This window comes from Bos taurus, chromosome 3, assembly GCF_002263795.3.
Source record: "Bos taurus isolate L1 Dominette 01449 registration number 42190680 breed Hereford chromosome 3, ARS-UCD2.0, whole genome shotgun sequence".
Lineage (NCBI taxonomy): Eukaryota > Metazoa > Chordata > Mammalia > Artiodactyla > Bovidae > Bos > Bos taurus.
Genome location: NC_037330.1, coordinates 86,082,688 through 86,097,591, shown reverse-complemented (window position 1 = coordinate 86,097,591; position 14,904 = coordinate 86,082,688). Strand labels below are relative to the sequence as shown.

General features: G+C 39.5%; 2 protein-coding genes across 6 annotated transcripts in view; one reads left to right on the top strand and one right to left on the bottom strand.

The window, feature by feature from the left end:
* The window catches only part of HOOK1 (hook microtubule tethering protein 1), a 122,308-nt gene extending 116,364 nt beyond the window's left edge, over positions 1 to 5,944 (top strand). For 3 of the 4 annotated variants that reach the window (XM_059884923.1, XM_059884922.1, XM_024989802.2), the window contains 2 exons: positions 185 to 253; positions 2,422 to 5,944. In XM_059884923.1, coding sequence (XP_059740906.1) covers positions 185 to 253; positions 2,422 to 2,592 — 240 coding nt within the window. In that variant the 3' untranslated portion in view covers positions 2,593 to 5,944. The remainder of the gene's footprint in view (positions 1 to 184; positions 254 to 2,421) is intronic. The other variant, NM_001206870.2, reaches the window with a different exon arrangement.
* Positions 5,945 to 11,868: 5,924 nt separating this feature from the next.
* The window catches only part of CYP2J30 (cytochrome P450 family 2 subfamily J member 30), a 31,870-nt gene continuing 28,834 nt past the window's right edge, over positions 11,869 to 14,904 (bottom strand). For both annotated transcript variants that reach the window (XM_002707809.7, XM_059885337.1), the window contains one exon: positions 11,869 to 12,730. In XM_002707809.7, the coding sequence (XP_002707855.2) occupies positions 12,552 to 12,730 (179 nt within the window). In that variant the 3' untranslated portion in view covers positions 11,869 to 12,551. The remainder of the gene's footprint in view (positions 12,731 to 14,904) is intronic.

Below are 14,904 nucleotides of genomic sequence, written 5' to 3'. Positions count from 1 at the left end.
TTACTCTTTCCTAAAGGTGTTGGGCATATACTCTCCATGATTCAGCTTTACATTTTGTCTGCTGTATGTGCCTCCCAGCACATTCTTCACATTCTCTTGATCATGAGCATAATGAAAAAGTATCCATTTTTAGCAGTTTGGGTTTATTTCTGGGATATTAAATAGTCCTCGTATCTTTTTCCAGAGTGAATGTAAAGTAGCAAAATTCCGTGATTATGAAGAAAAGCTCATTGTTTCTGCCTGGTATAATAAGGTGAGTTGAAATTTAGCCAGTGACTGGATGTCTTGAACCATGCTCATCAAGCATTTTGACCATGACCCATGGAAGGAATCAGTGCAAATCAGAACATGCTCCTGTTTATGCACAGCTGAACAGAGTTAACCTGACTGTGTGTTGCACTCAGGTATTTTGTTGTATGATCTTTTATTTAAAAAAAAAAACTGATCATAATCCAAATTTACTTTATATTTTATTTTAATGTCCTTAGTTGATTCTGACTTTTTCAAAACCACTAAATTGATTTCATTACTCACTAACCTTTAAATTAATGTACATGAAGCATTAGTGCAATTCATAAACATTTTTAAAATTGCCTCATTTGAGCTAAAGCAGTTAATATGTTCTTCATAAAGGGTTTCTGTGGAAATACAAATATCTGTATAATGCAAAATTAAGTGTTACTAGTGCTCAGCATTTAATATCCATAAAGCTGATCTCAGTATGCCCTTTATTGTATTTATTTGTTTTAGTCCAGACACTGCTCTTTAAGAATTATCTGTCTGTCCTAACAAAGAAAGTAGTATAAAATAATTTGAAATGCATTTTATTTTGTTATCCTTAGTGGGATGTTTTCAAGAGTAGCATTTCTTGATGTATATGGTTCTTTTGGGTATTCTAACCAGCTAGCATAGATAATAACACAGCCATTGTCGACCTTAGCTGCTGCTGCTGCTAAGTCGCTTCAGTCGTGTCCGACTCTGTGCGACCCCATAGACGGCAGCCCACCAGGCTCCCCTGTCCCTGGGATTCTCCAGGCAAGAACACTGGCGTGGGTTGCCATCTCCTTCTCCAATGCATGAAAGTGAAAAGTGAAAGTGAAGTCGCTCAGTCGTGTCCGACTCTGTGCGACCCCATAGACGGCAGCCCACCAAGCTCCCCCATCCCTGGGACTCTCCAGGCAAGAACACTGACGTGGGTTGCCATTTCCTTCTCCATCGACCTTAGCTACTGTGTATTTATTGATAGTGTGGGAGAGTTTCGGACTCTCAACCTGTGAACCCTGTACTTCATCACGTGGAGCTGGCTCTCCTTCCTCAAACATGCCTTCTTCTTTCATGCTATCATACTTTTTGTCTGTATTCTTTCCATCCCTCCTCTGTTTGATAAACTCTGCCTTAATTTAGCAAGACCTTGAAGGAAATTGTGTGAAATGTTCCCAGCACCTTCCCTCATGGGTTATCCATCCTAGTTAAGATCAGAGACGATCTTATTTATTATTTTCCTTGTTGCTCTGTGGCCTCTTGACACATAAATCAGCAAAGATACTAGAGCCAAATAATGCATTATTTAGTCATTTCTCAGCCTGTGTTTTTTGAGCATTTAAATGGCAACCCACTCCAGTATCCTTGCCTGGAAAATCTCATGGACAGAGAAGCCTGGTGGGCTGCAGTCCATGGGGTCGCAGAGAGTCAGGCACGACTGAGTGACTGACACTTACCCTATGTACTAGTTACTAGTGAAGCTGTAACTGAAATGTGGTCTAGTGAGAGAGGAGTAATGACTTTCCTTAGTAAGGAACGCAACAGCCCACAACTACAGTAATTGGTCATGTACAGATTTACAGCTAGACCATAGTAAATTTGAAGTAGTCTGTTATTCTCAAACTTCAGCATGCGTCAGAAGGCTTGTTAAAATACCCTACCGGACTTACCTGCAGAGGTTCTTAGTCAGTCAGGGTAGAATCCATAAGTACAATTTGCACTTTTAAATTCCCAGTGGTGCAGGTATTAATCCACGGGCCACACTTCAAGCACCATTGATCTGAGCTGTTCTCTTGTGCTGTGTCTGCTCATAGTGGCTGGAATAATGGCCTGACACGAGTGTTTGCCTTGGAACTTTTTTTGTTGTTTTATACTTAAGCTTAATTCTAGAACATTATTTTAAGCTATTGTTTTTAAAGATTTCAAATGTAATGGATTAAAATAGAGAAACTGGGTTTTATGCCCTGGTTTTCTCCTATCTTAATGGGTATTATCATGTGCAGATTAGCTTCTGAACTCTTATTTTTCTCTATAAGAAGTGAGGAAAACACCAGCTTTAGAGAATTGTTTTGAGGATTAAATGACTTTGTATAGGTGGAAAGCACTTTGCAGACTCTAAATAGTCATTTATTATTTGTTTATTTGTTTACTTTTGTTCAGAGTCTAGCATTCCAGAAATTGGGGATGGAATCTAGACTTGTGAGCAGCAGTGGTGCTTGCAAAGACACGGGGGCCTGTGCTCCTGCCCGGTCTTTCCTAGCACAGCAGCGCCACATCACCAGCACCAGAAGAAGTCTCTCTGTTAAAGTTCCTGCTGCGACAACTGATTAAACCGCAAAAGAACACATAAACAGAAGTGCCCTTAAAATGTTTTGTATCTTTCAACTAACTGCATGGTTGAAAAGAAGTGTATGTTTCTGGATAGCAGCTTTTTTAAAATCAAAATGTATGCAATTAATCTTGCCAGATTAATATGGAGACAGAATTTAGAAGTAGCTATCTGGGGGAGCACGTGTGAGTAATTGGAAGATATAATAAGGTAAACATCTCAAACGTTTGTCTTTGGAGAGTATTATATTATTTCACATTGACTTAGTATATTTTAATGTTCTCAGTTGTAGCAGTAACTAATTTGCAATGTGTAATCAGTTATATGCAATTTAAAACTACTGTTCTGGTCCATATAAAAATAGTGAACAGGTAGGCACATGGAGAACTATGCAAGAGTTATATTTTTTGATTAAAAATACACAGATATTACCTCTGACCTCTCATTCTGTCGTTGAATGGGTATATTTTATCATGTAATGGAAAATAACATTTGGAAGATTTGACTATATTGAAATGACTTCTCCATAGTAGAGTGACTATTTGGAAATGTTGCAGATTTAGACAAGGTCATAGTTCTCATATGTACCTACTATAAACAAAGGCTTCTGTATAGCATGCTTGAAATGTTAAGGGTATGGACTTTTGACTTTAAGAGATGACTTTCGGACGGGAAGCAAGCTGAAAAGTCTACTTTGTGTGAAATGCCCACACTATATTTAATATAATTAATGAAGATTACAATTATTGCTTTAAAGCATAAAATTATTATTGTTTTTAAGCGAAAAATTAAGAGGGCTTCTCGTTAAAAAAAAAAAAAGATAGTAGTTTACCTCTTCACTGAAAAGAGAGTGTACAGAGGTAGAGTGAAGGGTCAATTTGGAATAAGTTTTACCTTGTTTACTAATTAAGAAACCTGTCTTGGGCTGAGTTTATGGTATTCAGTTCATATCTGCCCAAAGCTCTTTTTCTCAAAGGTGTTACTCCATTATTTTTAGTTATTTTTAAGAGTCACACTTTGGAATTTTAATTTGAGTAAAATCTGTGCTGTCCAATAATGTAACCAAAAGCCACGATGTGGCAAATTGATTAAAACTGAAAATTCAGGTTGTTGGTTTCACTAGCCACATTTCAAGGGCTCAACAGCCACGTGTGGCTAGTGGCTCCAGTACTGGACAGTGCAGATGTAAAATGCAGAAACCTCCAGTGGACAGCGCAGTACTTGATCTTTTTATAAAAACCTGGAATACTCGATGTTAGAACACAAAGATGAAAAAAAAAAGAAAAATGTTAGGACGATATCAGACATGAAAAGGAATTGAATTGTGATGTAACCAGCATCTTACATTCCTTTCAGTTGAATACCTTGTGTTGTGACATTCACAGTTAATTTTTCCAGAGCTGTTCACAGTTACAGTACCGATCAGCACAGGTCTAGAGCGGGGGCCAGCAAACTTTCCATAAAGGGACAGATGGTCGATATTTCAGTAAATGTTTTAGACTTTGTGGGCCATATAATCTATTGCAAATACTCATCTCAGCTGAAAGTATAAAAGCAGCCACCATACACAATATGTAAATAAAATAGGTGTGGTTGTATTTCAGTAAAACTTCGCAGAAACCAGCAGTAGGCCAGACTTAGTAGGCTTATAGGCCTCTGTTAAAGATTTTATTCTTAGCCTCTTAGCCTTTTTGTTTTTTTGAAAATACGAGTATTGTTCCATTTATAGTATTATTCAGATACTTGGTTTTTAGATTCTATACCAGTAAATGTTTCTAATCATTGAAGATGTAAGAATTTAATACTCTATTTGGGTCTCTGAGATTAGGGAGCATCTGCCAGGATATTTTGTTTTATCAGGGTTACTTCTTTTGACTACCTCTTAGATTTTGGTGTTCTTTACTGGTGGTGCAATTATGTTGTTGGGGTTGCATTTTCCTATATTTTTATAGTCTGTGCTTGCCTGTGACTTTTAGTGAAATGAAACTATTTTAGCATGCTAATTAAATTTTCCAAGTATTATAGCATTTTGGTACATTTTGGTCAATGTAAGACATCTGCTCCTTTAGTGTTTACTACTTGCTGTAATTGAGATTTCAGAAGCTCTTCAAGCTCCCTTTTAATGAAATCAGTTCTAAAACGTCAATTTCAATAAATTAGAATTTTCACAGTCCAATTGCTTATAATTTTCCAGTTATTATATTTGAAATTTCTAAATAATTCATGCAATTTCTAAATAAGGATGTGAGGCTAGATTCTTTTTTCCTAAATAGAGAGAAAGCAAATTTTGTGATTTATCACTTTTCTAGTTGATAGAATTTAACATGCTCAATATGTATTTATACTTATAAATTACTAACATAATTTAAAGTTCTATATTATTGTGATTATTATATGGAAATTCAGGAACTGATCAGAAGTGAGAGTCTTTTCCACATCTGGTTAATATAGTGAGATTGACACCCTGTGGGTGGTAAAGATAAAGGAATTATTAATCTTAGAGAAAATGCTGAAAATTAAAGATCATTCCCAAAGTGGTTTTACTTTATAATCACTGGGACATTCCATTCCTTATCAAATACATAAATGCTGAATTTCTCTTCCCTTTATCTTTTTAAAATAAAAGTGTGTATACATATGACAGTGATGTTTATCCTCTGCTTAACTTAATGTAACGCAAAATATTTCAAGTTCATTGTATTTTTTCAATGAAGAAGACTGTTGAACTAATGATTTAAGATACATTAAGAATTAATGTCTTGTCTAGAAACATTAAACTGAGAATCCCTTGCTAAGATGCCCTCATCTTTAATAACTGGAGTGCTAAGTTGAATGTCAAATAATACTTCTACTTCTATACCTGTTTCTACACCTCTGGCCCTATGGGATGGCTTTTAGGCCACAATATTATCTGTGTTAGGTTCTCTGTATGTGTATTTAATGAATAACATTCCTATGTAAAAATGTGTGTATGTGGTTTTATGCATACATTCATATTGTGAATCTGTACATTGCAAAGAAGTAAATTTGTAAAGCACAACCATAAAAGAAAATAGTGTGCAGTTATTGAACTTGATGTATCTTAAATGTAATTTTTAGTTTATAAAAGGTTCTTTCTATTTTCTATGGCAAAGACTTTGACACTTAAAAAATAGAAGTGATACTGGATTTATTTTTGTAAGTATTTAGGATATTATTTTAAATAAATGATTGTCCAATATGATGGTTGTCAGATGTTTTAAGTAAATAAACTTTCTGATTTTGTGTCTGATATGTATTTTTAGTGGGTACAAGTGCACATTTATTTGCTGCTTTAAATAAAAAACTTAAATATTTAGACTGGTAAAGAGAAAATAATTGCATTCATTCTAATTTTGTTTTACATTTGAATTTTTTTTGGTGAATGAGAAGATGTGTAAAAGTGATTTTTGATGTATCATTTATGTCCCCAGTTTGCATTATCATGGACTCTAGAATTTTTTTTTTTTTTGCAAAATCTGATACTGTCCTTTAATATTCATTTTTCTCTTCTTTCTTTAGTCACAGAACCCCATACTTTAGCTTGTTACATTTACCAAGGGGAAGGCATGGGAAGGAGGTATGGATTAACTACTTGCCAAATTCCTTTGTGGGGCTTTCCAGGTGGGGCAGTGGTAAAGAATCTGCCTGCAATGCAGGAGACCCGGGTTCGATCCCTGGATTGGGAAGATCCTCTGGAGAAGGAAATGGCAACCCACTCCAGTATTCTTGCCCGGAGAATCCCATGGATGGAGGAGCCTGGTAGGCTACAGTCCACGGGGTTGGAAAGAGTCAGACACGACTGAGCGACTTCACTTTCACTCTAGATACCTAGGTTTATGTACATACTCTACAGCTCTCTGAGGTTCCAGATTATAGGGGATAACAAAAATATAATGAAGTGAAACTTCCAGGCATCACCCTGCACACAGTAACATGTTCAGGAATAGAGCTACGGTTGGATCCTTAAACTAATTTTCATGGTGAAGTGCTCCATTCCCTTGCCCACCTAGGCTGCAACAACTTGCTATCAATAAGTGGTTAAACGTTGTAAATTAGATCACTTGTCTCGTTTCAACTCAAATTCCAAGATAAAATGAGAGATCTATTTTTTCTGTAACTTTCAAAGTCTTTTTCCTAGTGACCTTAATGCAGTCTACCTTTTTTAAAAAATGTGTCTGTCCTGCTACACTAAGTTTCTTGAGGTCTTTGGCCATATCTGGTTCATTTCTGTTTCTCCCACAACACTTGGCACAGTATGTTCCACAGAGTCAGTAAATATGCACTAGCTGAACGAGAATTGCTGATGCTGGACAGAATGTTTTCTGCCCTGGACATCAGGGCAGGGTGTGTTGGAAGGAGTATCTAAATAGGCAAACAACCCTCTACCCACAGATTCGATAAACTTCACGAAACTAGAGACTCCTACACACTGGGTGACTAAGAAAATACCCATTGAAACAGGTGGAATGGCTGAGCCACCCTTCCCATGAACTTCATCATCAACAGCATGCCATACAATTGGCATTTGGGAGGAAACTGTCAGCCACCAGCTTCAACTTGAGTGAAGGGTTTGGACCACACATCTAGCATCCCAATTTTTATGGCTGCCTCCTGAAGGACTGGCTTCTAATCCTTTGGGAGCTGATGGGGCCTGGTCTTTGCTTGTTCCCCAAGACCTCAAGGAACTATAAGGTAGTTTTAAACTTGTGCAACACTTGCCCAGCTCCTTCCCCTTGGCTAGGTGCTGAGTGAGCAGGCAATAATACTCAGGTCCCACCTGCATCCTGGAAGGGGTTGACTGCTCATGTCACTGCCTTTCCCAACTGCTGTCTGAGGATTTGCCTTCTAACCAGCCTGCATCTGGGAGCTAATGTTAGAGTTATTCGCTCAGTCATGTCCGACTCTTCTCAGCCTCATGGACAATACCCTACCATACTCTTCTGTCCACGGAATTCTCCAGGCAAGAATACTCGAGTGGGTAGCCATTCCCTTCTCCAGGGGATCTTCCAGGGATCGAATCCAGGTCTCCCACATTGCAGGCAGATTCTTGACTGAGCCACCAGGGAAGCCCCCTGGTGCTAATGGGTATTATCTGGGGGCTATTGGGGTAGGTAATTATTATGCTTCGCAGCTTAAAGGGGCATGTGGGCATTTCCTTTGGTTTCTCATTGGCTTGCTCCAGTGAAAATCCAAGCCTCCAGCTTCTCCCTAGAAAGAGCTGAACTGTACAGTCAATGTCCTCACTTTTCCAGCTGGCTCTTTAATGGTTTAACTTGCCTTTCTTTGGGAGGCCTGCATTAGTCACCCAGGGTTAACAGAGAAGCAACAATTCTGAATGGCCCTGCATGCTTTTCCCATCACACTCCTCAGCTCACTCCAAAATACCCAGCTCTCAGCTACACTTTAGGACGAGTTAAACTGCATACTGGTGCTCTGACTTACAGTTGCTGCCTGAGGATCTGATTTCTGACTTGCCTGTCTCTGAGAGCCCGCAGGACAGGCAATGACCAGTCTACTGGGAGTTTAAACAGGTATGCAGGCACTTTCTGCAGCTCTTACCCTCCCCTGCCTGCAACAGTGATAAAATAAAGCTCCCAGCTTCTCCCTAGAGGAAGTTGAACTTCACATCAAGACCCCCACTTTCCAACTGCTACCCAAGGGACTGCTTTTAACCCACCTATGAAACCTAACGTTACACAGCATTTGCTAAGACTCTGGGAGAAATACAGCAAAGCAACCATTTGAAAGAGTGGTTGGTCTGAATAAGGGTGCAGAAATTTGCCACAGTTCTTCACCCAAGTTCATTGTATAGCAAGTGAGTGATAAACTCCAGCTTCTGATGTCTCACTTAGAGAAGGACTTGGTTTACTCATTTAGTGCCCCAAGTTTTCTAGCTGTTATTTGACCTACTGACTTGTCACCTTTTCTGAGGACTTGACATTCTTTATTTTCCTGGGGGGAAATAAGAACAAAGATGAAAGTTTGGACAAGCACAGTAGTCTGAGAGGCACTCAGAATCTCTGGCCAGAATAATTGGTGAGGTTTATCTCATACTATACACAGAAAGTCCATGAAGCCTGGGAGAGGTGGGTGTTTTATCTGATGTGTAGAAATCAACAGAGAGTCAAGGAAAACAAAGAAGGAAATATGTTCCAAATAAAAGAACAAGATAAGTTTCCAGAAACTGATGCCAAATAAAATGGAGATTGGTGATTTACCTGGCAGGGAATTCAGAATAATGGTCATAAAGATGTTCACCAAGGACTGAAGAGGAATGCATGAACAAAGAATTTCACACAGAAAATTTTAAAAAGTACTAAGCAGAAATCGCAGAGGTAAAGAATACAATAGCTGAACTGAAAAACTTTAATGGGCTTCAAAACAATAAATCAAGCTGATAAAAGCATTGACAAACCAAAAAGACTGGCTGTTGGAAATCAGAGGGTAAAAAGGGAAAAAAGATAGCTTAAAGGACTTACAGAAAGTTCAGAGAGTCCCAGGAGGAGGAGGGGACTTCCCCGGTACATCAGTTGGCAAAGAATCTGCCTGCAATGCGGAGGACCCTGGTTCGATTACTGGGTCGGGAAGATCCCCTGGAGGAGGGTATGAAAACCCACACCAGTGTTCTTGCCTGGAGAATCCCCATGGACAGAGGTGCCTGGCAGGCTACAGTCTATAGGGTCATAAAGAATCGGACATGACTGAGCAGTGAAACAGTGGAGCAGCACAGGAGGAGAAAGAAAGGGAAAGTTTATTCAAAGAAATAATAGCTGAAAACTTCACAAACCTGGGAAAAGAAACAGCCATTCAGGTCCATGAATCCTAAAGGATACCAAATAAAATAAGACCCACACCAAGACACATTACAATCAAATTATTAAAAGGTTAAACAGAATTTTGAAACAAAAGAGAAAGTGATTTGTTAGGTACAAGGGAAGCCCCATAAAACTATAAGCAGATTTTTCATCAGAAATCTTGCCCTCTAGAAGGGAATGTGATGATATATTTAAAATTCTGCAGGGGGAAAAAAACTGCTAGCCAAGAATACTATATCTGACAAAGCTGTCCTTCAAAAATGAAGAGGAAACAAAAGACTTTCACAGATAAAAGCTGAAGGATATTAAACAACATAAGAGCATAAGAAATTATGAAACTCATTGATAAATGTAAATATATAGACAAAAACAATTCTATATTACTATTACAGTGGTGGTAAATCATTTTTCATTCTAGTACAAAAGATTGATTAATGGATACACAATATAAACAGATGTAAGTTGTGACATTACCATATAATGGGGGAGGAGAGAAAGATTTGTTTGCAAGTGAAGTTATCTTAAATAGACGGTTACAACTATATTTTATATAAGCCCCATATTAACCATCATGTACACCACACCCTATCCTGGGACCAATTTGTCCCTGACCCTTGAGTGATGAGAGGGGAGGGCTCTGCTCAGATGCATAGGACATCTCTTACAGAGGGTCACATCTCCAAGATTGAAAAGCATAACAAACCTACCACATACATATAAAAACTAATGTGGTGGCAGGGGAATACATATGGGACAAAAGAACAAGATAAAATCACAGAAGAACTAAGTGATGTAGAGACAGGCAGTCTACCTGAAAAAAAGTTCAGAGTAATGAACGTAAAGGTGATCAAAGAACTCAGGAAGAGAATGTATGCACATTCTCACATTCAGAGTGAGAACTTAGAAGTTTAAAAAATACTTAGAAAATATAAAGAACAAAAAAGCAGAGTTGAAGAATATGATAAGTGAAGTGAAAAATACACTACAAGAAATCAAGTTGGCCAGATGATGCAAAAGAATAGATCAGTGAGCTGTAAGACAGAGTAGTGGAAATCACTGCTATGGAACAGAATAAAGGGGAAAAAAATGAAAAGAAATAAGAGCAGTTTAAGAGACCTCTGGGACAACATCAACTGTGATATTCACATTATAGGGGTCCCATAAGGATAACAGAAGAAAGAACCTCAGAAATACTTGAAAGATAATAACTGAAAATACTCCCTAGCCTGGGAAAGCAAACAGTCAACAAGTCCAGAAATTCCAGAGAGTCCTATACAGGATTAACTCAAGGAGGAACACACACACACACATCACAATCAAAATGAAAAAAAAAAAGAAAAGGGAATATTAAGAGCAACAAGGGGAAAGCAACAAATAAAATACAAGGAAATTCCCATAAAATCATCAGATGATTTTTCAGCAGAATCTGCAGGTCAGAAGGGAGTGGCATGTCATATTTAAGGTGATGAAAGGGGAAAACTTGCAACAATAATACTCCGAGAGGCTCATGTTCAGATTTAATGGAGAAATCAAAAGGAAAATTTAGAAGAATTCAGCACCAAACTAGTTTTACAACAAATCCTAAAGGAACTTCTGTAGGCAGAATAAAATAGAAACAATAAAGTATGGTAAAGGCAAACAGTAAAGGTAGGAAACCATCTGATCCTAAACTGATGAGCAGGTTAAAAGACTAAGGCAGTGAAAAAAAGTTCATGATTGGGCTTCCCTAGTGGCTCAGCTGCTAAAGAATCCGCCTGCGAAGCGGGAGACCTGAGTTCGATCCCTGGGTTGGGAAGATCCCCTGGAGAAAGGAAAGGCTACCCACTCCAGTATTCTGGCCTGGAGAATTCCCTGGATTGTATAGTCCATGGGGTTGCCAAGAGTCGGACACAACTGAGTGACTTTCACAAGGTAGTAAAATCACTTGCATCCACAAAAAGCAAGCAATTAGATGTAAAATATGATATAAAAACAGTAATCACAGGCAGAGAGTACAAATGCAGGGTGTTTAAAATGCAATTGGAATTAAGAGATCAGCAAGCAATATATATGATTGCTCTAAGTTGCTGATCTACAGCTATATAGATTGCTATACAAAAACTTTACGGTAATGTGTGTGTGTTAATCGCTCAGTCATGTCCCACTCTGCGACCCCACAGACTGTAGCCCGCCACGCTCCTCTGTCCATGGATGGTAATGGCAAAGCAAAAATTTATAATAGATATGCACATTTTAAAAAAGTTTCTTCCTATACACACACTGCAAAATGCTGATCAATTGTGTTAAGCCTGGGACTTAACTTGTCAATCAAAAGCTGACAATCAGTTTTCAAGAAAAGATCACACCCACCATATCGTTATCCCAACATGGGGCTTGGGAATAAATGCCCAAGATGGGGTTTAAGGTAAAGAGGCACATAAAAAGACAGAAAACACGTCTACATTTGTTCCCCAAACCTGCCTTCCAGGTTTACTTTATTTTGCTCACATTCTTCTTAGCTCTGGTGTCCAACGCCAAGGTAGTGTTTCCGTAGGTAAACCAGATGAATCGTTTCTCCATAGAACCCTATTTGTCAGGAATTTACCTGCCCTGCTGACTTCCCAGGAGCTAGTCTGAGGGAGAAGCAGGATAAGCTTGCTCAGTGCTACCAGTGTGAGGGCCTTTCTGGCCTAGGTCAGTGGCTGCCCCCGGGCCCAACTTCTAACTCTTATCCACCATTTGGCACCAGTTTGACCCAGGCCATCTCAACAGGCCAGAAGCAAGTCCTCATCTAAGGAAGGTCATAGAAGGAAGCAGATCAGAGCTATGACTTTTATGATGTGCTTTATGATTTCCAAACCACTTAAAATCCATTCTTTCCTCTGATATTTACAGCAATTTTTCCTTTAGAGAAGGAATCATTGTCCACTTTAAATCTTCTGGATGAAAATGGAATCACAGCGTAACTGATTTCTTCAAGGTCCCACTGGAGACGGTAAAGCCTGAATGCAGTTTCCTGTGTCTGGTTCCTATGATCTGTCCTAGAGGTGCTGGATGCTGTTCCCTCACTTCTGAGCAGGCCCCGAGCCTTGAGCGGGGACAGGCCCATTCTTCCTGCTCTCCTTCACTCCCCCGCCCCAACAACTTCACCCTCGGGGAACAGCACAGAGCCGGTGGCTGACTGGGGCAAGGGTCAAGCTAACTCTGAACTTCAGGCTCAACTGCTCATTCTCTGGAGGCCTGAAGGTAAATTTTTGCAGAAGTGAGGTAAAAAAAATAAACAACTCAGTCCTGGCCAACTGTTCTCCAAGGCACATCCGCTTTCCTGAAAGACAAAAATGTGAGTTACCTGGTTAGGTGGTCTGTGTCAGCAGGGACGGAAATCTTCCACCACGTCTTGCAAAACCTGAGCAAATGGCAGGCCTGCCTGGCCCTGGGCCTTTACGTACTCAGCTTAGTTGATCACAGCCACCTGGGGTAACAGAAGCCCTCCAAGCTCATTCCACCTTCACACATTCAGTGCCTTCAGGGCTCAGACAGGTGAGCAAGGGTGAAGGGGCCGGGTACAGAGGAAACAAGCGAGGGCCAAGGTTGACCTATAAGTGCGGTCGAGCCGAAAGTCTTATCAAAAATCCATTAGCAAAGGACAAAAGCAAAACTCTGTGTTTATCTCTTTCAATTTTCAAAAAAAATTGTTGAGAAGTAAAAGAAAGTCAGTGTTAAAGCAAGGCACCTTTTCGCTATGTCGTTTCCCTCCTTCACGACCGGGAAGCTCCCTGCCAGGGCTCCCCGTGCAGGGCCGACCCCATCTCATCCCAGCCATGCATCACCTGCTCCAGGCTTCCCCTAGCCCCTCCCCTTCATGACGCCCTCTGCCCCGACTTGGGCTACAACACCCCACACTGGTCTCTACCATCATCTCTCTTGGGGGTGTTTTACTTTCTCCCTAAGTAATACATGTTTAACTGCAAAAATGAAAAAAAAAAAAGTATAAAGACATTAAAGATGTTTGTAATCCCCCAATCCAGAAAAAACCCTTGTTAACATTTGATGTAGTTGCTCACTATCTCTGTAAAGATTCTCTTGCACACTGTCACTGAGATGACCCTCTGTAGTTAATTCTGGGTGTAACTTCTGCTACTTTGTATTTCCCAGTGCAATTACAGTTGTGCCTCTTTAGGCTCAGTGGTAAAGAATCCGCCAGCAACGCAGGAGTGGCCGGAGACATAAGAGATGCTAGTTCGATCCCTGGGTGGAGGAGATCCCCTGGAGAAGGAAATGGCAACCCACTCGAGTATTCTTGCCTGGGAAATCCCATGGACAGAGGAGCCTGTATATATGTATAATTGAATCACTTCGCAGTACACCTAAAACGAATACAATATTGTAAATCAACTATACTTCAACAAAAATTTTAAAAAAGAAACCAGAAAGTTGAGTCTTCAGCCCTTTTAAGCCAATTCCTTGGGCACATGACCTTGGATGAGAAAAAACCTTATCTTCTTATTTCCTTTCACTGAGAAAGGAGCTACTAATTGCTTTCCTAACTGTTAATAACTGGGTTGCTGTAAGTATAAAATAAAATAATTTGCTTGCAAATGAAATCTGTAATTAAAAGGATGCATTACAACTCTCAATAACAACAACAAAACAGTGAAGCAAGAATAATTATAATACTTAAAACAGCTGAAACTTGTTCTATGATAGGAAATATAAAGCTCTTGTAGATAGGAAAACTGGAAGGTTTTCCTATATCTCATGTCTGCTTTCATGTTAGAAAGTTACTTGTCCAGTGTGAGCAAAGGTAGCATAGAACCAGAGGAAGAAAGACACAGAAGATCTAATCAGAGTCAGTTCAGATACACGCAGGACAGTGTCCTACATCAGGAAAGCCTGGGCTGTGAATCACTCCTACATGAGTTCAAATTCCAGTCCCTCCCTTTCTGTGCCTCTGTGGCATGATCAGCAAAACTATACTGTCACAGAAAGTCAGTCCATATTTAATTTAATGATAAGAAAAGGAGAAGGAAATGGCAACCCACTCCAGTGTTCTTGCCTGGAGAATCCCAGGGATGGAGGAGCCTGGTGGGCTGCCGTCTACAAGGGCGCACAGTCAGACACGACTGAAGTGACTTAGCAGCAGCAGCAGCAATGATAAGAAAACTATTATGAATTTCAAGTGTCAACTTACTGTAGCATTTAGTTACTTTTTGGGGGAGACACTGCTAGAAGAGCACAGGCTTTACTATTTGATAAACCTGGTCAACCTGAGTTCTACTTGTGCCCTGTGAGCTTTAAGACTGTAGATCCCATAGTTGGCCCTGATAAGCTCCACTTTTGAGCCTTATCCCCAGTGTGGTGATTGGAATTTGAACCTTGTAACCTTAAACTAGAACACATGGTCCATGAAAGTTGCACTGGTCTTTTTTCTACCTAATTATTGTCATATTCACAGGGTTGCATAATTGAGACATAATATATGCTCAGGAAGCATTTATA